The 25,589-nt window shown below is 43.9% G+C and overlaps 1 protein-coding gene across 3 annotated transcripts in view; it reads left to right on the top strand.

Annotated features, from left to right (window-relative positions):
* The window catches only part of SLC25A53 (solute carrier family 25 member 53), a 72,514-nt gene extending 47,388 nt beyond the window's left edge, over positions 1-25,126 (top strand). The window contains exons 1-2 of one of the 3 annotated variants that reach the window (XM_075835592.1): positions 140-448; positions 23,950-25,126. In XM_075835592.1, coding sequence (XP_075691707.1) covers positions 24,023-24,874 — 852 coding nt within the window. In that variant the 5' untranslated portion in view covers positions 140-448; positions 23,950-24,022 and the 3' untranslated portion in view covers positions 24,875-25,126. Of the gene's footprint in view, positions 1-139; positions 449-23,899 lie in introns of those variants that run through there. The other 2 variants (XM_075835590.1, XM_075835591.1) reach the window with 2 other exon arrangements.
* The last annotated feature ends 463 nt before the right edge of the window (positions 25,127-25,589 follow it).

Raw genomic sequence — 25,589 nt, 5'->3', positions numbered from 1 at the left:
ATTTCTGCAGTGGATTTGAGTGCTTCTGCAAATCCTGGCCATGAATCTGCAGAAAACCCGCTTGTAATTCCGTCGGGTATGAACGCAGCGGTTCAGCACTTCTCCCCCATGTGCAGTTTGGTTTGTGAGCCGCTCCTTAGCAGGTAGAGCGTCTACAATGTACATTATAGGACGGCGCAGAGGGAAAAGCCTGATACTGATGAGTGCTGCGCCGTACAGACAGACCATTGCACCAACCAAAGGGTCTAATAATAGTAATGGCCGCCACCACTGCACCGGCATCTTCTGAGCGCGTCCTCTTCACCTCAGCACGACAAAGGATTTCACTGAGGAAGTGATACTGAGCGTCTCCGCCAATCACGCTGCGTTGAATGGGTGTGTCCTCCCTGCTATAAGCAGCAGTTGTAGCTGCGGTCCAGTTCTCTGAGAGGATGCTCCGGCTGTACAGGTGACCGGCCCGTTATATTATGATCTATAGGATATATAACAATGTATAAGCGGATAGAGGGACGGGCTATAGTGTTACTGTATACTTGAAGGGCTGCTGTAATATTTTGGACTGTGTTGATATATTATTTGTGCACTTTTTATTTTGCTCTATGCAAAGCGTCCTATTAGAGGGTCCTAATCATAACTTTCCTTGCTACGTATGTTCTGCTCACACATTTGCCATAGGCGAATACAACGTGGATTTTTCCAATAATCTGTGGCAGAAATTAGAGGCTGAAACTGTAATTTAATGAAGGTAATTCGCAGTTTTTCCGTGCGGAATCCACACAATGAACGTGCCGTGGATTTGAAATTCTGCAGCGTCTTTATTATTCTGTGTGGATTTCGTCACGCTTAATGTGCATGAGGTATAAAATACCTCATTCATTTGTATTAGATGCTGAATGTCAGAGAATTTAGTTCGGATTAATCTGTGCCTAAATCCTCATCAAATCTTGAATATGTGAACATGGCCTTTTGGGAGGAGACGCGTGAGAGGCCAGGTTCTGTTCTCTCTGATGCTAGTCTCTTTTTCGTCACACGACTTCAGAGCAGCTCTATGGATGTATTCACATGGCCATTCATTTTGAAAAAATACAGAGAATACCAGCCGCCGTAGAAGTCAATGGATCCGTTTTTAACCACCGTTTTTCCAAAATCACTTCTTGTGATGGCTGTTAATAACTGATCCTGGCCCACACAAGGGGACTCCACGGGCATGGTGCTACTGTAAGCGCTGAGCCCTGGGAGGCCCCTGACATCAATGTCCATATATGGACATTGATGTCAGGGCTTTCAACTTTTGAGTCCCAGGCCAGAGCATTGCAAGCTCTCTGGCTGGGTACTCCTGCCTTAGGAACGTCACTATCCAAAAATAGATATTGATGTTAGGGGCTTTGTAATGAGAGAATCCCCGGCCGTTCCACGTTGTGTAAACTCAGTCTAAGGCGGTGTTCACACAACGTGCTCAAATTGTGTTTTTGCCATGATTCTGCAAATATTGTGGCAAAAAAACACAAATTGACCGCATAGTGTACACACAGCCTAACCCTAATCAATAATCGCAATTCCCTACACTTAACCCCTTAACGACTGCCAATACGCCTTTTCACGGCAGCCATTAAAGGTGCCATTGGCTTCTATGGCAGCCGGGGGCCCAACAAATAATACGCTGCAATAATACGCTGCAATACAGAAGTATTGCAGTGTATTATAAAAGCGATCAGAAGATCGCATAGTGAAGTCCCCTAGTGGGACTAAAAATAGTTTAATAAAGTTAATAATAAATAAAAATCCCAAATAAAAAAATATGGAAAACCCACTTTTTCCCTTATATAATACTTTAATATGAAAAAACAAATATATATATATTTTTTAAAACATTACACATATTTGGTATCGCCGCGTCCGTAACGACCCCACCTATAAAGCGATTACGTTATTAAACCCGCATGGTGAGCGCCGTAAAAAATAAAATAAAAACCAATGCCAGAATTGCTGTTTTCTGTTCATCCTGCCTTCAAAAAAATTTGAATGTACTGCAAAATGATACCAATAAAAACTAGAAGTCGTCCCGCAAAAAACAAGCCCTCATACAGCTGCATCGGCATAAATATAAAACAATTATGGCTCTTAAAACATGGCGACACAAAAACAAATAATTTTTTTGTGGAACTAGTTGGAAACAATTGTTTATGGCGACCTTCCCTATTGCTAGAGAAGCAGTTATCAGATTTTACTTTAATTTAAAGAGGCTCTGTCACCAGATTTTGCAACCCCTATCTCCTATTGCAGCAGATCGGCGCTGCAATGTAGATTACAGTAAAGTTTTTTTGTTTTTTTTAAACGAGCATTTTTGGCCAAGTTATGACCATTTTTATATTTATGCAAATGAGGCTTTCTAAAGTACAACTGGGCGTGTTTAAAGTAAAAGTACAAGTAGGCGTGTATTATGTGCGTACATCGGGCGTTTTTACTTCTTTTACTAGCTGGGCGTTGTGTATAGAAGTATCATCCACTTCTCTTCACAACGCCCAACTTCTGGCAGTGCACAGACACAGCGTGTTCTCGAGAGATGACGCTGTGACGTCACTCACTTCCTGCCCCAGGTCCTGCATCGTGTCGGCCACATCGGCACCAGAGGCTACAGTTGATTCTGCAGCAGCATCAGCGTTTGCAGGTAAGTAGCTACATCGACTTACCTGCAAACGCCGATGCTGCTGCAGAATCAACTGTAGCCTCTGGTGCCGATGTGTCCTCGCTGGTCCGACACGATGCAGGACCTGGGGCAGGAAGTGAGTGACGTCACAGCGTGATCTCTCGAGAACACACTGTCTGCACTGCCAGAAGCTGGGAGTTCTGAAGAGAAGTGGATGATACTTCTCGTCAGAACGCCCAGCTAGTAAAAGAAGTAAAAACGCCCCGATGTACGCACATAATACACGCCCAGTTGTACTTTTACTTTAAACACGCCCAGTTGTACGTTAGAAAGCCCATTTACATAAATATAAAAATGGTCATAACTTGGCCAAAAATGCTCGTTTAAAAAAAAAAAAAAAAAATCGTTACTCTTATCTACATTGCAGCGCCTATCTGCTGCAATAAGAGATAGGGGTTGCAAAATCTGGTGACAGAGCCTCTTTAACCTCTTCCCGCTTTGCCCACTTTTGTCCTTCCTGACAGAGCCTGATTTTTAAAATCTGACATGTTTGTTTATGTGGTAATAACTCTGTAATGCTTTTACCTATCCAATAGATTCTGAGATTGTTTTCTCGTGACACCTTAGACTTTAAAGAGGCTCTGTCACCACATTATAAGTGCCCTATCTCCTACATAAGGGGATCGGCGCTATAATGTAGGTGACAGCAGTGCTTTTTATTAAAAAAAATATATATATTTTCACCACGTTATTAGCGATTTTAGCTTTATGCTAATGAGTTTCTCAATGGACAGCTGGGCGTGTTTTACTATTGACCAAGTGGGCGTTATACAGAGGAGTGTATGACGCTGACCAATACGGGCACCCTCGCTTCCAGCAGATATGTTTGGGCCCTACCCTTCCTGGTTCCCTAATTTTAGGACCTTGATAATTCGCCTCTTTAAACAGAAAAATGTTCTCCTCGGGCCGGCACAACTGCATATTTTTTATTTCCTTACTTATCGGAGCCTTAACTTATTTTATTTTTTCATAAACGTGGTATGAGTGCTGTTTTTGCCGGACGAGCTGTAGTTGTTTTTGGTACCTTTTTTGGGTACATGCGACTTTTTGATCACTTTTTATTCCAATTTTTGTAGGGCAAAGTGACCAAAAAACAGAAATTCTGGCATCGTTTTTTAAGTTTTTTTTTTACGCCGTTCACCGCGTGGAATAAATAACAATATTTTTATAGTTCAGGCCGTTACGGTCGTGTCGATACCAAGTACGTATGGTTCATTTTTATTTTTTTAATAATAAAGGACTTGATAAGGGAACAGGGCAATTGTTTTTTAGTTTATTACTTGAATTTTTTATTATATTTTTTACAACTTTTTTTTCACTTTTTGACACTTTTTTTTAGTCCCACTCGGGGACTTGAAGGTCCAGCTGTCAGATTTTTTTTCTAATACATTGCACTACTTATGTAGTGCAATGTATTAGATCTGTCAGTCATTCACTGACATCAACCCAATTATGTTTCTCCTCCGGGCGGGGCCTGGTCGGCTTCCATGATGGCAGATCAGGAGGCCATTGTTAGGCCTCCTGTTCCCATAGCAGCACTCGGAGGCCCTGCAAGGGCATAGCAGGGCTGCCTATCTGCTGCCAACCACTAAGATGCAGAGACCGCTTTCGATCGCTGCATTTAAGGGGTTGATGGCAGGAATTGGCGCTAGCTCCAGTTCCTACCGTTACAGGTGGATGTCAACTGTAACATACAGCTGACATCCACCACTGATGACGCCGGCTTAGCTCCTGAGCTGGCACCATTTTGCCAGCGGCTACAGAAGGCTATTAGGTCCCATCTCTGGGCAGAGCCTGAAAGGCTTCCGTACCAGGCAGACCGGGAGGTCAGTATTAGGCCTCCGGTTGCCATTTGAGCCACCCGCACCCTGGTGCCGATGAGCTGTAAATCCCTTAAATGCAGCGATCGCATTTTTCCCTTCCCGCTTTCCAAGAGCCATAACTTTTTTATTTTTCCGTCAATAGAGTGGTGTCAGGCAGTGTTCCCTATAAGGTGCGCGGCCGTGCACCTACCACAGTCCGCCCACTCACCAAAACTTTAAAGCCTGGGCACTGTCACGGGCGGCGGGCAGATGCAGTGGCGTCGCTAGCACCAGAGGGGGCTCCGGTGCTAGCGAGAGCCACCTTCACTTGTATGTGCATGCTCAGGACGCACATACAAATGAATATTATAGGCTGCAGGTCACGTTAGGCCTGCAGCCTATAAGGCGCTGGGAGTCGCGCAGGTTGGCGTGAATCTCAGGGCCGGCCTTAGGGGTGTGCGATCTGTGTGAATGCACATGGTGCTACACCCTCCCAGCATGTAGGGGGCGCCACTGGGCTCTGATCTGTCCTCAGCTCCTTACACACACGTAGTAAACAGGAGCAGAGGAGGAAGCTCCGCCCACAGCCCTTCCTGCAAGAAACCTGTGATCCTGTCAGCAAGGAGGGAAGGTAAGTGTCTCTGTATATGTTACAGTATATATGTGTGTGTGTGTGTGTGTGTGTGTGTGTGTGTGTGTGTGTGTGTGTGTGTATATGTGTGTGTATATGTTACAGTATATATATATGTGTGTGTGTATATGTTACAGTATATATGTGTGTGTATATGTTATAGTTAGGGATGTCACGATACCAAAATTTGGACTTCGATACCGATACTTCGTTTAGTATTGCGATTTCGATACCAATTTCGATACTTTTGCCAACAGTAATAAAAAAAGTAATCTTCCGTTTTCTGATGTGAGGCGCGATGTGTGATGAATTTTGAACGCGCCTCACATTAATAGTAATTAATCCCATCATGTTTCTCAGTCATAATGGGTTAATGTGTAAGGTACATGATGGGGTTAATTACTATTAATGTGAGGCACGTGGAGGTGAAATTCATCGCACCTCGCGCCTCACATTAATAAGTGATAGAAAGCAGTGTTTATTTTATTTTTTTACAGCGCACACATCATAAATGATGCAAAAAAATTGTTGTGCGCGCCATTACTGAATGTGTATATTTTATGTATTGAGACTTATTTTAATGTTTATTGTAAAAAAGGTGTATGTGTATTTTTTTAAATTGATACTTTGTTTTTACTTTATTTTTAAACTTTAATGTACTGACATATATCAGATATGTGCCAGTACAGTAACCTGTGGACGGATAGCACACAGGCAGTTGTTAGGACATACTTGGGTATGTCCTAACAACATGAAATATGGTAAGACAGCCCTGGGGTCCGTCAATAGACCCTGGGCTGTCTGCCCATATATGGTATGGCCCTCGATCGCGTCACAGGAATTCCCTGTGACGCGATCCAGGGGCATCCCCCCTGCTCATTTTCTCCTGAATGCTGCAGTCAGCTGTGATCGCAGCATTCATGGGAATAACGGCGGAGATGAGAGGTTTCTCTGATCTCCGCCGTTATAGAGCAGGGCTGCGGCTGTGTGATACAGCCATTGCCCCGCTCCTGACAGGAAGTGCATGCGCGGTCAGCATGAGGTGATGCGGCCAACGCTGCACTAATGAGCGGCGGTTCAGGCACTGGGGACAGAACATGGGGGTGTTTTGTAGCGCGCCCGCCATGTTCTGTCTCCAGTGCCGCCGCTCATTAGTGCAGCGCCGGCCGCATCGCATCATCCTGACCCCGCGAACTTATCATGACTCAGGAGCGGGGCTGTGGCTGAATTACACACCGCAGCCGCGCTCCCATACATTCATGTATTACTATACTGAGCTGTGCGGCTGCGCAGCCAAGTATCGAAATACAGGAAATAGCGGTATCGAACCGTTTAGGGATGCACAGTATCGAAACAGTATCGAAGTTTCGATGCACCGTGCATCCCTAGTTATAGTATACACTACCGTTCAAAAGTTTGGGGTCACCCAGACAATTTTGTGTTTTCCATGAAAACTCACACTTATATTTATCAAATGAGTTGCAAAATGACTAGAAAATATAGTCAAGACATTGACAAGGTTAGAAATAATGATTTTTATTTGAAATAATAATTTTCTCCTTCAAACTTTGCTTTCGTCAAAGAATGATCCATTTGCAGCAATTACAGCATTGCAGACCTTTGGCATTCTAGCTGTTAATTTGCTGAGGTAATCGGGAGAAATTTCACCCCATGCTTCTAGAAGCCCCTCCCACAAGTTGGATTGGCTTGATGGGCACTTCTTGCGTATCATACGGTCAAGCTGCTCCCACAACAGCTCTATGGGGTTGAGATCTGGTGACTGCGCTGGCCACTCCATTACAGATAGAATACCAGCTGCCTGCTTCTTCCCTAAATAGTTCTTGCATAATTTGGAGGTGTGCTTTGGGTCATTGTCCTGTTGTAGGATGAAATTGGCTCCAATCAAGCGCTGTCCACAGGGTATGGCATGGTGTTGCAAAATGGAGTGATAGCCGTCCTTATTCAAGATCCCTTTTACCTTGTACAAATCTCCCACTTTACAGGCACCAAAGCAACCCCAGACCATCACATTACCTCCACCATGCTTGACAGATGGCATCAAGCACTCTTCCAGCATCTTTTCAGTTGTTCTGCGTCTCACAAATGTTCTTCTGTGTGATCCAAACACCTCAAACTTCAATTTGTCTGTCCAGAACACTTTTTTCCAATCTTCCTCTGTCCAATGTCTGTGTGCTTTTGCCCATATTAATCTTTTCCTTTTATTAGCCAGTCTCAGATATGGCCTTTTCTTTGCCACTCTGCCCTGAAGGCCAGCATCCCGGAGTCGCCTCCACACTATAGACGTTGACACTGGCGTTTTGTGGGTACTATTTAATGAAGCTGCCAGTTGAGGACCTGTTAAGCGTCTATTTCTCAAACTAGAGACTCTAATGTACTTGTCTTGCTGCTCAGTTGTGCAGCGGGGCCTCCCACTTCTCTTTCTACTCTGGTTAGAGCCTGTGTGTGCTGTCCTCTGAAGGGAGTAGTACACACCGTTGTAGGAAATCTTCAGTTTCTTGGCAATTTCTCGCATGGAATAGCCTTCATTTCTAAGAACAAGAATAGACTGTCGAGTTTCACATGAAAGCTCTCTTTTTCTAGCCATTTTGAGAGTTTAATCGAACACACAAATGTAATGCTCCAGATTCTCAACTAGCTCAAAGGAATGTCAGGTTTACAGTTTCCTCTCAACAGCAAAACTGTTTACAGCGGTGCTAATATAATTGCACAAGGGTTTTCAAGTGTTTTCTAATCATCCATTAGCCTTCTAACACAGTTAGCAAACACAATGTACCATTAGAACACTGGAGTGATGGTTGCTGGAAATGGGCCTCTATACATCTATGTAGATATTGCATTAAAAACCAGACGTTTGCAGCTAGAATAGTCATTTAGCACATTAACAATGTATAGAGTGTATTTCTGATTAATTTAATGTTATCTTCATTGAAAAAAACTGTGCTTTTCTTGCAAAAATAAGGAAATTTCTAAGTGACCCTAAACTTTTGAACGGTAGTGTATATCTGTGTGTATATGTTACAGTATATATCTGTGTGTATTTGTTACAGTATATGTGTGTGTATGTTACAGTGTGTGTGTATGTTACAGTATATGTGTGTGAATATGTTACAGTATATGTGTGAGTGTGTGTTTATATGTTACAGTATATGTGTATGTTACAGTATATGTGTGTGTATATGTTACAGTATATGTGTGTGTGTATATGTTACAGTATATGTGTGTGTATATGTTACAATATATATGTATGTTACAGTATATGTGAGTGTGTATATGTTACAGTATATGTGAGTGTGTATATGTTACAGTATATGTGTGTATATGTTACAGTATGTGTGTGTATATCTGTGTGTATATGTGTGCGTATATGTTACAGCATATGTGTGTGTATGTTACAGTATATGTGTGTGTATATGTTACAGTATGTGTGTATATCTGTGTGTATATGTTAGAGCATATGTGTGTGTATATGTTACAGCATATGTGTGTGTATATTACAGTATATGTGTGTGTATATGTTACAGTATGTGTGTGTGTATATGTTACAGTGTGTGTGTGTGTGTGTGTGTATATGTTACAGTCTATGTGTGTGTGTGTGTGTGTGTGTGTGTGTGTGTGTGTGTGTGTTTATGTCTCTTTGTAAGTGTGTGTTCAATATAAAAGTAGAACAGATAAAATTAAGATACCTGTGCTGCCCCCTATATACTATTCTGCCCCTATATACTATGCTGACCCCTATATGCTCTGTTGCCCTCTTTATACTCTGCTGCCCCTATATACTCTGCTTCCCCTTATATACTCTGCTGCCCCTATATACTCTGCTGCCCCTTATATACACTGCTGACCCCTTATATACTCTGCTGCCCTTTATATACTCTGCTGACCCTATATACTCTGCTGCCCCTTATATACTCTGCTGACCCTATATACTCTGCTGCCCCTTATATATATTTGGAGGTGCACTGCATTATATATATATATATGTGTATATATGGTCTGTATGTGACTGTGTCTTTGTGCTTGTATATATGTGCCTTTTTTGTATTTGTACATGTTCCTGTCTGTGTATTTGTGTGTGTGTGTGTGTGTGTGTGTGTGTGTGTGTCTTTATATAAATATGTGTCTGTATGTCTATATATTTACCTATGTGTATGTAGGGATGCACGATGCATCAAAACTTCGATACTGTTTCGATACCGTGCACCCCTAAACGGTTCAATACCGTTATTTCATGTATTAGTTAGCTTAGTATAGTAATACATTATTGTATGAGAGCGGGGCTGTGGCTGTGTAATACATGTGTAATACAGTCATTGCCCCGCCCCTGAGTCCTGACAAGTGCGCGCCATCAGGATGATGCGATTCAGCCGGCACTGCACTAATGAGCGGGGGCACTGAAGACAGAACATCGCGGGCGCACTACAAAACACCCCGAAGTTCTGTCTTCAGTGCCTGAAACGCCAGTCATTAGTGCAGCGCCGGCTGCATCAACTCATGCTGACCGTGTGCACTTGTTGTCAGGAGCAATGGCTGTATTACACACCTCACAAACCTCTCATCTCCGCCATTATTCCCCTGAATGCTGCGATCAAAGCTGGCAGCAGCATTCAGGGGAAAATGAGAAGGGGGTATGCCCCTTGGATCGCATCACAGGAATCCCTGTGACGCGATTGAGGGACATACCATATATGGGCAGACAGCCCAGGGTCCATTGAAGGACCCAAGGTCTGTCTTACCATATTTTCTGTTGTTAGGGCATACTTAGGTATGTCCTAACAACTGCCTGTGTACTATCCATACACAGGCTAATGTACTGGCAAATAGATATATAGCGGTACATTACTATCATAATATAGATATATGGCAGTAAATTAAAGTTAAAAAATAAATTAAAAACATAAAGTAATATTAAATTTAAAAAAATACACATACACCTTTTTTACAATAAACATTAAAATAAGTCTCAATACATAAAATATGCATATTCGGTATTGGCGCGGCCGTAATAACCTGCACAACAATTTTTTTTGCATCATTTATGATGTGTACGCTGTAAAAAAAATAAAATAAAAACTGCTTTCTATCACTTATTGTGAAGCGCATGGTGTGATGAATTTAACCTCCATGTGCCTCATATTAATAGTAACTAACCCCATCATGTACCTTACATATTAACCCATTATGACTGGGAAACATGATGGGGTTAATTACTACTATTAATGTGAGGCACATTCAAAATTCATTACAACTAGCGCCTCACATCAGAAAATGGAAGAACTTTTTTTTTTATTATTGTTGGCAAAGTATCGTTTTGGTATCGAAATCGCAATACTAAACGAAGTATCGGTATCGAAGTTAAAATTGTGGTATCGTGACATCCCTATGTGTATGTGTGTATATATATTTGCCTGTATGTCTAAATATGTCTTTATGTATGTACAGTACATATGTACCAGTATGTATGTGTCTATATATGTGGTTAATTTTTGGTTTATAAAGGGCGGCAATAGAGAGTCCCGCACAGGGCGCCATCCAACCTAAGGCCGTCCCTGGGCGTGATGACGTCACATCATCACGCCGGTCTGCGCAATGTTTCCCGCCGGAGAGGCAGTGTAGCGCCCCGTCTGTAGTTTTAACGGGGCAAGGTAAATACAATCTTATTTATTTTTTAAAGGAACTGTGTGGCAGTATATACAAGGGGAGGAGGGGGGCTGTGTAGCGCTATATACAGGGGGAGGGGTGTGTGTAGTGCTTTATACAGGGGGAGAAGGGGGGCTGTGTAGAGCTATATACAGTGGGAGGGGGGATGTGTAGCGCTATATACAGGGGGGGGAATTGCTGTGCAGCACTGTATACAAGGGTAGGGGGGGGGTGTGTAGCACTATATACACAAGGGGAAGAGGGGGGCTGTGTAACACTATATACAAGGGGAGGGGGCTGTGTAGCACTATATATAAGTGGAGGGGGTCTGTGTAGCACTATATACAGGGGGAAATTTGCTGTGTAGCACTACATACAAAGGGAGGGGGCTGTGTAGCACTATATACACAAGGGGAAGAGGGGGGGCTGTGTAGCACTATATACAAGGGGAGGTGGCCTGTGTAGCACTACATACACAAGGGGAAGAGGGGGCTGTGTAGCGCTATATACAAGGGGAGAGAGGCTGTGTAGCACAATATACAGGGGGGAATTGCTGTGTAGCACTATATACAGGGGGGCTGTGTGACAGTATCTACAGGGGGCTGTGTGGCAGTATCTACGGAGGTCTGTGTGGAAGTATCTACAGGGGTCTGTTTGGCAATATCAACAGGGGGCTGTGTGGCAGTATATACAGGGGTATGTGTGGCACTTATCTTCAGGGGTGGTCTGTGTGGCACTTATCTACAGGGGTGGTCTGTGTGGCACTTATCTACAGGGGTGGTTTGTGTGGCACTATCTACAAGAGGGTCTGTGTGGTGCTATCTGCACGGGAGCTGCGCGTGGCCCTATCGACAGGGGGTGACGCTATCTACAGGGGGGATGCTATCTACAGGGGGGGCTGGGTGTGTCGCTATCTACAGGGGGATGAAGCTGTCTACAGGGGGATGTGTGTGGAGCTATCTACAGGGGCTGTGTGGCGCTCTCTACAGGGGTGTCTGTGGCACTATCTACAGGGTGTGTATAAGTGTGGTGCTATCTACAGGGGGACTGTGTGGCGCTAGCTATAGGGGCAGTGGTGTAATGAGGGATTCTTTCATTGATGCCTATAATTGGTGTTTAGAACAGTCCATTTTACTGCTGTACTTGTAATATTTAAACTAATTTAAAATACGTTTTCTTATTCTCTTATGTGGTCGCTATATTAGCGTTTACTGGGGGTATTACTTTTGGTCATCAGATCGCCCACCATTGATGGAGACTTGCCCTGCTCCCTAACTGCCCCGCTCAGGAGCTGCCAAGACTAAGGCCTCATTCACACGACAGGGTCCGAGTGTCGGCCGGGAAAATCGGCCGTTTTTGGCCGATTTTCCCGGCCGGTTTGCATCCGATTTGCATCCGTTCCGATTCCGTTCCGGGCCGAGTTGCCGTTTTTACCGGCCGATTTGGACCCGATTTGCATCCGTTTTTTTCCCTGTCCGTTTTAAAATCGGATGAATTTCATTTAAATTTGTTGCCACACACAGCCCTTTGTAGATAATGCCACAGCCCCCCTGGTAGGTAATGCCACCCAGCCCCCTGTTGGTGATGCCACACAGCCCCCTGTTGGTGATGCCACCCTGCCCCCTGTAGGTAATGCCACCCAGCCCCCTGTAGGTGATGCCACCCAGCCCCCTGTAGGTGATGCCACACAGCCCCCTGTTGGTGATGCCACCCTGCCCCCTGTAGGCGATGCCACCCAGCCCCCTGTAGGAATAGCACCCTGTCCCCTGTAGGTAATGCCACCCAGCTCCCTGTAGGTAATGCCACCCAGCCCCCTGTAGGCGATGCCACCCTGCCCCTGTAGGTGATGCCACCCACCAGCCCCCTGTAGGTGATGCCACCCACCCTGCCCCCTGTAGGTGATGCCACCCTGCCCCCTGTAGTTGATTCCACCCTGCCCCCTGTAGGTGACGCCACCCAGCCCCCTGTAGGTGATGCCACCAAGTCCCCTGTAGGTGATCCCACACAGCCCCCTGTAGGTTGCACCCATCCCCCCCCCTTCCAGGAGAAGTCACTGACTTCAATGTCCATATATGGCCAGTGTAGTCACTGACTTCTCCTGAAGAGGAATTCCCTGCAACAGGTCGGGAATTCCGCTTCAGAAGTGAGTGACGTCACTGTGTCCATATATGGACAGTGTAGTCACTCACTTCTCCTGTAGCGGAATCCCCGGCCATAGAGTCGGGGATTCTGCTGCAGAAGTACGTGACTTTGCTGTGTCCATATATGGACAGTGTAGTCATGCACTTCTCCTGTAGCGGCATCCCCGGCCATAGAGTCGGGGATTCCGCTGCAGAAGTGCGTGACTTCGCTGTGTCCATATATGGACAGTGTAGTCACTCACTTCTCCTGTAGCGGCATCCCCGGCCATAGAGTCGGGGATTCCGCTGCAGAAGTGCGTGACTTCGCTGTGTCCATATATGGACAGTGTAGTCACGCACTTCTCCTGTAGCGGCATCCCCGGCCATAGAGTCGGGGATTCCGCTGCAGAAGTGAGTGACTTCGCTGTGTCCATATCTGGACAGTGTAGTCACGCACTTCTCCTGTAGCGGAATCCCCAATCCCCGGCCGGGGATTGGGGATTCCGACTCCTACAGCGAGCAATAAAAGACCCTCCTCCTCCTCCTCACATGCACTCTGCACTGTGAGGAGGAGGAGAGAGAGTGCGCGAGCGACGGTAGACCCGGCCATCACTCGGGACATATTCCGGTGATGGCCGGGTATTACCCGGCCCCATAGACTTCTATGGGAGCCGGGCGGCCGGGCACCCGGCCGAAAATAGAGCATGTCCTATTTTTTGACGGCCGGTTTTCCCGGCCGTCAAAAAATCGGTCGTGTGAATAGCCCCATTAGGGGTCTATTATTCCTAATGCAGCCGGGTGCCGGCCGATTTATGAACGGCCGGGAAACCCTGTCGTGTGAATCCCGCCTTAGGGGGAACATTGGTGTGAGGGATTATTTCTTGTGGGAGGAGTTGTAGTTTCTATTGACACCAATTAAAGAGGCTCTGTCACCAGATTTTGCAACCCCTATCTGCTATTGCAGCAGATCGGCGCTGCAATGTAGATAACAGTAACGTTTTTATTTTTAAAAAACGAGCATTTTTGGCCAAGTTATGACCATTTTTGTATTTATGCAAATGAGGCTTGCTAAAGTCCAACTGGGCGTGTTTAAAGTTAAAGTCCAACTGGGCGTGTATTATGTGTGTTACATCTGGGCGTTTTTACTTCTTTTACTAGCTGGGCGTTCTGACGAGAAGTATCATCCACTTCTCTTCAGAACGCCCAGCTTCTGGCAGTGCAGACACAGCGTGTTCTCGAGAGATCACGCTGTGTCGTCACTCACAGGTCCTGCATCGTGTCGGACGAGCGAGGACACATCGGCACCAGAGGCTACAGTTGATTCTGCAGCAGCATCGGCGTTTGCAGGTAAGTCGATGTAGCTACTTACCTGCAAACGCTGATGCTGCTGCAGAATCAACTGTAGCCTCTGGTGCCGATGTGTCCTCGCTCGTCCGACACGATGCAGGACCTGGGGCAGGAAGTGAGTGACGTCACAGCGTGATCTCTCGAGAACACGCTGTGTGTCTGCACTGCCAGAAGCTGGGCGTTCTGAAGAGAAGTGGATGATACTTCTTGTCAGAACGCCCAGCTTGTAAAAGAAGTAAAAACGCCCCGATGTACGCACATAATACACGCCCAGTTGGACTTTTACTGTAAACACGCCCAGTTGTACTTTTGCAAGCCTCATTTGCATAAATACAAAAATGGTCATAACTTGGCCAAAAATGCTCGTTTTTTAAAAATAAAAACGTTACTGTAATCTACATTGTAGCGCCGATCTGCTGCAATAGGAGACAGGGGTTGCAAAATCTGGTGACAGAGCCTCTTTAAAGTACCATTTAATGTACTGGGAAACTGAAAATAAAATTCTTTGCAGGCAGAAATTAGGAAAAACTGTGATTGCTCCATTGGTTTGGCTTTTGTTTTTACTGCTTTCACCGTAAAGTAAAAACAACAACTTTTTTCTGCGACTCAATACAATAAGGGTATGTTCACACACACTAATTACGGACGTAATTCGGGCGTTTTTGCCCCGAATTACGTCCGAAAATAGCGCCGAAAATAGCGTTGATAAACATCTGCCCATTGAAAGCAATGGGCAGACGTTCGTCTGTTCACACGAGGCGTATATTTACGTGCCGCTGTCAAATGACGGCGCGTAAATAGACGCCCGCGTCAAAGAAGTGACCTGTCACTTCTTTGGCCGTAATTGGAGCCGTTATTCATTGACTCCAATGAATAGCAGCGCCAATTACGTCCGTAATGGACGCGGCGTTCAAGCGCCTGCACATGCCGTTACGGCTGAAATTACGGGGATGTTTTCAGGCGGAAACATCCCCGTAATTTCAGCCGTTACGGACGCTGTCGTGTGAACATACCCTTACGGTGATACCTAAGTTATATTGTTTTTTTAATATATTTTATTACTTTTACAAAGTAAAAACGATGTGTTAAAAAAAAATTTTTTTGTTTCACCATGTTCCGAGAGGTATAACTTTTTTTATTTTTGGTTGATTGAGCGGTGTGAGAGCTTATTTTTTTGCGGGATGAGCTGTAGTTTTTATTGGTACAATTTTTTGATACATACAACTTTTTGAGCACTTTTTATGATTTTTTTTTTTAGAGCTAAGGTGACCAAAAAACAGTGATTTTGGCGTTTTAAATTCTTTATTTTTACGGCGTTCACCATGCGAGTTAAATAATTGTATATTGTAATAGTTCTGACTTTTATGGACGCAGCTATACCAATTTTGTGTATTTTTTATATTTTTTGCATGAGAAAAAATAGGGAAAGGTGTTTTTTTTGGACTTTAAATATTTACTTAATTTTTTTCACTAATAATAACAACTTTATTAACTTTTTTTTTTTACACATTTTATTAGTCGCCCTAGGGGACTTGAGCCAGCAATCATTAGATCGCTGGTACAATACACTGCAATACTAACGTATTGCAATATATTGTCATTTTTACAGGCTCCTGTAACAACGCGATCACTGTTCCTGTCCGTTAGTCCCGGGTGTCAGCTGTAATGCACGTGAGCCCGTTCCATCCCTGACCTGCACCACGACATGCTGTTTAAACATGGTGCGCAAAGGGGTTAATCCGCAGCGGATGTTAATTACAATTTTCCACCGTTATGCCATTTAAGTGCACAATATGTTGTGCCCAGTTTGTGCCACTGAAGACAAATACCTCATAAAATATTAATCGGGTTCTCCCAGGTATAGCGATGCCATATACATACCTCCCAACTTTTGAATTTGGAAAAGAGGGACATTTTAAGCCACGCCCCTAACCACGCCCAATATTCTGCATAAACACATCAAATCACGGCCAGATCCTTCTGCAAATAACAAGCGCAAATTCTCACTGCGGATCTCTAGACTGTCTGGATATCACAGATATTATGGATCCGGTTATGTCGTCTTTATGTTACTTTTCCTATCTTGGGGATAACATTTGCTCATCACGGCGGCTGCAGCTGCAGGACAAACCAAAAGGCTGAGAACAATGAAAGTCAAGAGGGAGACCCTGTGGTTGATGACTTTTCAATTGACAGGTAGCAGAGTTACATGATGGGGATTTTTTTTTCCCAGTTGTGTAACTCTGCTACCGGTCAATGGAAAAATCATCCACCAGAGCCCCCCTGTACATAGCTCCAGACACAGCCCCCCTGTAGATAGCTCCACACACAGCCCCCCCCTGTACATAGCTCCACACACAGCCCCCCCTGTAGACAGCTCTACACACAGCCCCCCTGTAGATAGCTCCACACACAGCCCCCCCTGTAGATAGCTACACACACAGCCCCCCCTGTAGATAGCTCTAGACACAGCCCCCCTGTAGATAGTTCCAGACACCTCCCCCTGTAGATAGCTCCACACACAGGCCCCCTATAGATAGCGCCACACACAGCCCCCCTGTACATAGCACCACACACACAGCCCCCCTGTACATAGCACCAGATACAGCCCCCCTGTGGATAGCGCCACACACAGCCCCCCTGTAGATAGCGCCACACACAGCCCCCCAGTAGATTGCTCCACACACAGCCCCCCTGTAGATAGCTCCACACACAGCCCCCCTGTAGAGTGCCCCATACACAGCCCCCCTGTAGATAGATCCACACACAGCCCCCCTGTAGATAGCTCCACACACAGCCCCCCCAGTAGGTAGCGCAACACAACCCCCTTATACTTTGTGCCACATTGCCGCCAGAGCGGTAGAGCTAGCCGGCCCTACTGCTGCCACTCTCCGCACTTCTTTGACGTCACTCACTGTCTGAAGAAGGCAGGAGTCTTGCAGCGGCGTTCTCACTGGTGTCGATGCCGGCCAAGGAGTGAACCAGTCCAGTCACCTGACCGGTGAGGTCAGATGACAGGTCAGGTGACAGGTAAGGTGACTGTACTGGTCCACTCCCATGCCGGCATCGATCCCAGTGAGAACACCGCCGCAAGACTCCTGCCTTCTTCTGATCGCTGCTGCAGTCAGCAGCGATCAGCTATTTTGATGCAGCGCCCAGCGGGACATTTTGCAGACTGCCCGGGACAGCGGTGAGAAACCGGGACTGTTCCGCCGGATCCGGGACGGTTGGGAGGTATGCATGTAAACTGCTGTTTGGGCATGCTGTAGGGCTCAGAATGGAGGGAGCGCCTGTTGGTTTTTGGAGCGCAGATTTAGCTTGGTAGTTGTTCTGTTTGGGGTTTTGCTGGTATTTCAGTTTATAATGTGGGGGCATATGTAATCTGTGCGGAGTTCATGAGGGTATAATAAGAGTGTATAATAATGCGGTAATAATAATCCCTAGATGTTTGGCCAGTGTCACACTGATAAGTGGTGCCAAATCTTATCCACTTTTGCAACATTCTGCACATTTTGCGTCGCCATATTCTGAGAGCCAGCTGTGTGAGGGCTTATTTGGTGCAGGACAATCTGTAGAATTCATTGGTATCATTTTGTGAACATGTGATTTTTTTTATCACTTTTCATTCCATTTTTTGGCAAGGAAGGTGACCAAAAACCATCAATTCTGACAATGTGTTTTATTCCTTTTTTTTATGGCGTTCACCGTGGGCTATAAATGACAATTTTACTTTATTCTTTGGGTTGATACGATTACGGCGATACTATATTTATATAGTTTTTTTTCATGTTTTGCAGCATTAGCGCAATAAAATCACTTTTTTTATAAAATTATTTATTTTTTGTGTCACCATATTTTGAGAGCCATAGCTTTTTTATTTTTCAATCAATAAAGCTGTGTAAGGGCTTGTTTTTTGCGGGACGGGTTGTAGTTTTTATTGGTAATATTTTGGGGTACATGCGCGTTTTTATCACTTTTTATCCTATATTTTGGGAGGGTTGTTTTTTACTTATTTTCTTTGCGGTGTTCACCGTGCGGGAAAAATAATATTATAGTTTGAGTCGTTACGAATGCGGTGATACCAAATATGTGTACTTTTTTAACGTTTTCAGGTTTTTTTCTTATAATAAAAGACATATTATAGGAAAAAAAGCATTTTTTGTTATTGTACCTTCTAAGTTTTATTTGTACAATTTTCTAAAACATTTTTATTACCTTTTTTTGAAAAAATTATTTGTCCCACTAGGGGACTTGAAGACTTGCAGCTCTGATCACTTGCTAGAATACATTACACGACCTACCTAGTGCAATGTATTGCAACTGTCATTGTGACGTGACTCACTCTGACAGGAAGCCTATAATCATAGGCTTCCGTACATGGCAACCTGGAGGCCATTGTCTGGCCTCCGGTTGCCATGGCAACCATCGACAGTCCCCGCGATTTCATGTGGGGGCTGCCGATTTTCTCTAAACTCCTTAAGTGCGGCAATCGACCGCCGCATCTAAGAGGTTAATTGGCGAAATCAGCGGCGATGGGCCGCTGATTGGCAACAGGGAGTGTAGGGCAGACACCCTGCACAGTTAACTGCCGCTGCTGTGTAACGCCGCGCGGCGGCTAACTGTTAAAGTCCAGATGTAACTGTAAGTCAAGGTGCACGAAGTTACTGCACACCTTGACGTGCATTAACGGCAAGTTGCGTGAAGGGTTTAAAATTCATCTGCCATGTTTTTCCCATGCTGCCATGTTATCTAGTTCTTTCTGTTATGTTTTACAATCAAGCCAAGTTTCAAGTATTCTACAAAGTTTTGTATAGTTCGCAAAAACTGCGCCTTACTATCAATCCCATCGACAAGGTTATTAACCCCTTAAGGACGCAGCCTAGTGTGGGCCTTAAGGCTCAGAGCCCATTTTTCAAATCTGACATATTTCACTTTATGTGGTAATAACGTCGGAATGCTTAAACCTATCCAAGCGATTCCGAGACTGTTTTCTCGTGACACATTGGACTTTAGGTTAGTGGTAAAATTTGGTCGATATATTCAGTGTTTATTTGTGAAAAATTGCAAAATTTAGAGAAAATTTTGAAAAAATATAATTTTTCTGAATTTAAATGCATCTGCTTGTAAAACAGACGGTTATACCACCAAAAATGGTTACTAGTTCACATTTCCCTTATGTCTACTTTAGATTGGCATCGCTTTTTGAACATTCTTTTATTTTTCTTGGACGTTACAAGGCTTAGAACATGAACCGCAATTTCTCATATTTTTAAGAAAATGTCAAAAGCCTTTTTTTTAAGGTACCTGTTCAGTTCTGAAGTGGCTTTGAGGGGCCTATATATTATAAACACCCATAAAACACCCCATTTTAAAAAACTAAACCCCTCAAAGTATTCAAAACAGCATTTAGAAAGTTTTTTAACCCTTTAGGTTTTTCACAGGAATTAAAGCAAAATGGAGGTGAAATTTGCAAATTTCATTTTTTTTGCTGAATTTCAATTTTATTCTATTTTTTCCTGTAACACAGAAGGTTTTACCAGTGAAACACTACTAAATATGTATTGTCCAGATTCTGCAGTTTTTAGAAATGTCCCACATGTGGCTCTAGTGTGCTCGTGCACTAAAACACAAGCCCCAGAAGCAAAGAAGCACCTAGTGCATTTTGAGTCCTCTTTTTTATTAGAATATATTTTAGGCAGCATGCCAGGTTTGAAGAGGTGTTGAGGTGCCAAAACAGTAGGAATCCCCCAATAGTGACCCCATTTTGGAAACTGCTCCCCTCAAGGAATTTATTTATGGTTGTTACCATTTTGACCGCACAGTTTTTTCACAGCACCTATTTGAATTGGGCTGTGAAATTAAAAAAATGACTTTTTTTCCAATAAGATGTCATTTTTGATCAAAATTTCTTATTTTCACAGGGAACAAATTGCCCCATTTTGTTGCCCAATTTGTCCTGAGTGCAGCAATACCCCATTTGTGGTGATAAACTGCTGTTTGGGCCCATGGGAGGGCTCAAAATGTCTTATTTTCACAAGGAATAAAACACCCTATTTTCTTGCCCAACTTGTCCTGAGTGCGGCAATACCCCATTTGTGGTGATAAACTGCCGTTTAGGCCCATGGGAGGGCTCAGAAGGAAAGGAGCGCTATGTGTTCTTTGGAATCCAGATTTTGCTGGATTGGTTTTCGGGTGCCATGTCGCATTTGCAAAGCCCCAGAGGTATCAAAGCAATGGAAACCCACCAGAAGTGACCCCATTTTGGAAACTACACCCCTTAAGGCATTCATCTAGATGTGTAGTGAGCATTTTGATCCCACAGGTATTGTCTAAAAGGTATTGCACAGCAGATGGTGCAGCGTGAGATTTGCAATTTTCTATATATATATATGCCATTTCAGTGTCCAAAATATTGTGCCCAGCATGCGCCACTGCAGATATACACCCTTTAAATTGTAATGTGGGTTCTCCTGGGTACGGCAATACCCTACATGTGGCTGTTATCAGCTGCCTGGGCACACAGCAGGGCTCAGAAGGGAAAGATGAGGGGGATAAGCTGTGTGGAGTGCATCAGGGTAAATTAAAAATCAAGGGATGTATGATAAATTCTAAAACACTCTTCCATACAGAGCTCTGGTTTTTCGGGACGCGTGTCACATTGATATATTGTGTCCTCCCTTATCCCCCTCTTATAGCAGACTTTGCACCTCTTTTGACTTTTTCCCTTCTTTTTCCCTTCTTGGGAGTTTGGTGAACTTCTCCTGGAAAGTGTTGCCCTGGTACGATGTGTGTGCCCCCCTATTCTTAGTCCCTAAAGATTAGGTTTTTGATAACCACCTCTTGAAATTCCAGGAAAGTTCCCCTCTGGCCTGCACATCGACGTAGTACGTACGCATTGTACAATGCCATCTGTATGATGTGCACGGCCAGCTTCTTATACCACACCGCATGGCGCTGTAGGGCTTCAGGGCTTGATCTGACAAGTCCACCCCTGCCATGTATCTGTTGTAGTCCAGGATGCAGTCTGGTTTGGGGGTCTCTGTACTGGTACCTCGTACAGGTACATGGATACTGGTGTGACATCTCTCTTGTCCTTGTACGTGACACACAATATGTTGCTGCTAGATTGTGCCCTGCTCTCACCCCTTCTGAGTGTTTGCCCTGCAGAGTCTTAGGGAGGCCTCTCAGATTTCTTCTAGAAGTGCCGCATGCCGCAGGACTTCTGGAAGCGAGGCAGTTGAAGAGTGGGACGCTGGTATAAAAATTATCCAGGTAGAGCTGGTAACCCTGGTCCAGCAGTGGGTGCACCAAATCCCACACAATTTTTGCATTAACTCCCAGTAAGGGGGGGGGCATTCTGGGGGCTGAGCACTGGTGTCCTTCCCTTCATATATCCTAAATTTGTAGGTATACCCTGATGCACTTTCGCACAGCTTATACATCTTCAAGCCATACCTTGCCCTCCTACCCGGCAGGTACTGGCGGAATTGAAGCCTCCCTTTAAAATGTACCAAGGACTCATCAATAGAAATACACTTCTCGGGGGTGTATGCTTGGGAAAACCGGGCACTGGAACGGTCTAATAGGGGTCTCCGTTTATACAAACTGTCAAAACTGGGGTCGTCTTAGAGTAGGCAATGCTCATTAGGAGAAGCGAAGTATTGCCTCATTTTTTTATTTTTTTAGGTTCCAGTTCAGTTCTGAAGTTGCTTTGAGGGGCCTATATATTAGACACCCCCATCAAACACCCCATTTTAGAAACTAGACCCCTCAAAGTATTCACAACAGCATTTAGAAAGTTTATGAACGCTTTAGGTGTTTCACAGGAATTTAGAGCAAAGTAGAGGTGAAATGTACATATTTATTTTTGTCAGAAAATCCTTTTTATACCATTTTTTTCTATAACACAAAAGGTTTTACCAGAGAAACGCAACTTAATACGTATTTCTCAGATTCTACAGTTTTGCCAAATATCCCTCATGTGGCCCTAGTGCGGTCATGGACTGAAGCATCGGCCTCCGAAGCAAAGGAGCACCTAGTGGATTATGAGGCCTCTTTTTTATTAGGCACCATGTCCGGTTTGAAGAGGTCTTGTGGTGCCAAAACAGTGGAAACCCCCCAAATGTTACCCCATTTTGGAAACTAGATCCCTTGAGGAATTCATTGTAGTTTTCTTGGGGTGCATGCGGCTTTTTGATCAGTTTTTATTCTATTTTTAGGTGGCGTGGTGACTAAAAAACAGCAATTCAACTATTGTTTTTTTATTCTATTTTTTTTACAGCGTTCACCGTGCGCTATAAATGACATATTTACTTTATTCTGCGGGGCGATACGATTACGGCGATACCAGATGTTTATAGTTTTTGTATGTCTTATGGCGTTTGCACAATAAAATACGTTTTGTAAAAAATCATTCACTTTTTGTGTTACCTTATTCTAAGAGCCAGAACTTTTTTATTTTTCCATCAATAAAGCCGTGCGAGGACTTATTTTTTGCGTAATGAACTGTAGTTTCGATCAGTACCATTTTTCGGTACATGCGACTTTTTGATCTCTTTTTATTCCATTTTTTGGGAGGTGAAGTGACCAAACAATGGTGATTCTGGTACAGCTTATTATTATTTTCTTTTACGGCGTTCACCGTGCGCGATAAATAACGAAATAATTTTGTAGTTCAGGCCGTTACGGATGCGGCGATACCAATTATGTATAGTTTATTTATCTATTTTTATTAATAATAAAGGACTGATAAGGGAAAAAGGGGGATTTTTACTTTTAATACTTTTAAAACTTTTATTTTCTTATTTTTACACATCTTTTTTTAACTTTTTTTTAACTTTATTATTTTGTCCCACTAGGGGACTTGAGGGCAGGAGGCCCTGATCGCTATTCTAATACACTGCACTACATGCGTAGTGCAGTGTATTAGAACTGTCAGCTACTCACTGACAGCAAGCATAGTGGGTCCTGACTTTGTCAGGACCCACTCGGCTTCCGTCTATGGCATAGCTGGACGCCATTGTTTGGTGTCCGGTTGCCATAGTCACCATCGCCGGCCGCTATCGTGTAGCAGGCCGGCGATGGTAGCTTAACCCCTAAAAAGCCACGCTCTCTATTGAACGCGGCTTTTAAGGGGTTAATCATCGGGGACACAGCGATCGGTCCCCGCTGTAGGAGCTGTGACAGCTGCTGTACGAGACAGCAGCTGTCACAGCTCCTGTATGTGTCGGGAGGACGGCCGAAATCGCCATTACTCCCGAAACGTACTATTAGGTCATGGAGCGCGAACGCTATGGTTACCATGACATAATAGTACGTCCAGGAGCGGGAAGGGGTTAATAAAGAGATTAAGAAGAATTGGGCCTAACACCGATCCTTGTGGTACTTCATTGCTAATTTTAGCCCATTTTGAGTAAGTACCATCTGTAGCAACTCTGTTTTCTTTCCATTGACCAAATGTATATAACTGAAGAACATTTTGGGGTTCTTCTGTAAGGTATCTTTGCATTGCTAAATAGATTCATAGCAAGCATTTCTTATATTTATTTTATATATTTATTGTGTTGTTTTGTTATATTGTTTTAGTGTTTACCTCTGTTCAAGTTTTAATGGTTTTTAACTGTGCTTTTTGCAGTGTTCTATAGGACACAAACTAACTACTAAATACTAATTTATTATATATAGAGGATGGACAACGTTCATTTATAAATCCGGAGTTCTCATGGGGAAATATTGAAACTTTCTAAAAGGCAACAACATGGAAAGAAAAAATGCTCCAAGATGGGACCGTTGGAGCAGTGGTTACTTTGTGGGAGCAGCCGCAAGCTTTCTGTCAACTGTTCTCACCTTTCCCATCTACAAGACGATTTTTCGACAGCAGCTTCACACGTTGACCATCCAAGCCGCCACACTTCAGTTGCGCAAAGAAGGTATTAAACATCTATATCGTGGCCTGGCGCCACCTCTCATGGCAAAGACAGTTCAAGGCACTTTGCTTTTTGGAACCCAAGGAAGCCTCCAACATTTTTTCTCTAAGGGAGGAACGCCAGGAGCAACATCTCGTGCCTTTTCTGGATGTTTATCTGGGGCAATAGAAGCCGTTCTATTAGTACCGTTTGAAAGAATTCAGAACATTTTGCAGGATGGTCGTAATAATGTAAATTTGCCTAACACACGTTCAATCTTGCAAAAGTTCAAGACCTACAATAAAAAACAATGGCTAACATGTGGAATGTACAGAGGATTCACAATAATACTTGTCAGGAACACAGTAGGAAGTGCCATCTTTCTTTCCTGCAAAGAGCCATTGAGAGACTTATTGACTTATTCTGTTCTGCCTGTCTGGGCACCATCTCTTGGCTCTGGAGCCCTCAACGGTGCCTTTACCTCACTGGCTCTTTATCCATTGAGTGTTATAATAGCTAATATGCAAGCAGAAGTGGGTAACAACTTACCTCGTGTCAGTAGAGTAGCATTGAGAGTTTGGGAGAAATGTGGAGGGAAAGTCTCACTGCTGTACCGTGGAGCATCTCTCATTATCCTACGATCTTGCATTACTTGGGGGGTTACAAACTCTATTCACGATACTCTGAGCAAACAGATTCTATAAAACAGAGGATGCATGGAGAATACATGTATTACTAAATAATGTCAGTAGTTCAAGTGTCCTGCTTTTTATCTATTTCTGACAATATATTTGTCAGCAAAACAATCACGATATATAAAATGTTTTACTGTCTATAATCAAACAGCAATACTATGTTACACAAAACTTGCCCATGTACATTTTAACTATGCACTCTGGAAATAATTTGTATATTTGAGTTCCAAATCAATTTTGCAAATAAACAAATGGAAGAAAGATGTTTTCTTTACTGATATTTCTGGGAAGTATATTCAAAATGCTAAAGCGTACCTAACTTTTTTGGTGACTTTTCAGAATAAGCTGTCATATATCTGTACATGAGGAATAACACAATACCTGACCATTATTTGACTTGCATATGGCATTTTTAGCAGTTTTGCGCTATGTAGACCTCGCCTCTAATTCTTTACTGTGAGCTTTGAGCTAGTGGGTGGAGTCTAACTGCTATCATGTCTGCCATACACAGTACACAGAGAAGAGGAGAATCCTGATCTCCTGTCCTATATATACAGGGGCGGATTAAGGGTACCATGGGCCCCGGGCACATTTTCAGGTCTGGGGCCCCCCCCCCCCCCAACTCCGAGGACGCTGTACTGTATGTATTTGCAGATTTCTGTTTAGGCGGCCACAGACCTGGCACGGTTTTAATTTAGCTGTAAAAGCGGGATGAGCCATATAG

This window comes from Rhinoderma darwinii, chromosome 8 (assembly GCF_050947455.1).
Source record: "Rhinoderma darwinii isolate aRhiDar2 chromosome 8, aRhiDar2.hap1, whole genome shotgun sequence".
NCBI lineage: Eukaryota > Metazoa > Chordata > Amphibia > Anura > Rhinodermatidae > Rhinoderma > Rhinoderma darwinii.
Note: the sequence above shows the minus strand (reverse complement) of the source record. Positions and strands in the feature narration are given on the sequence as shown.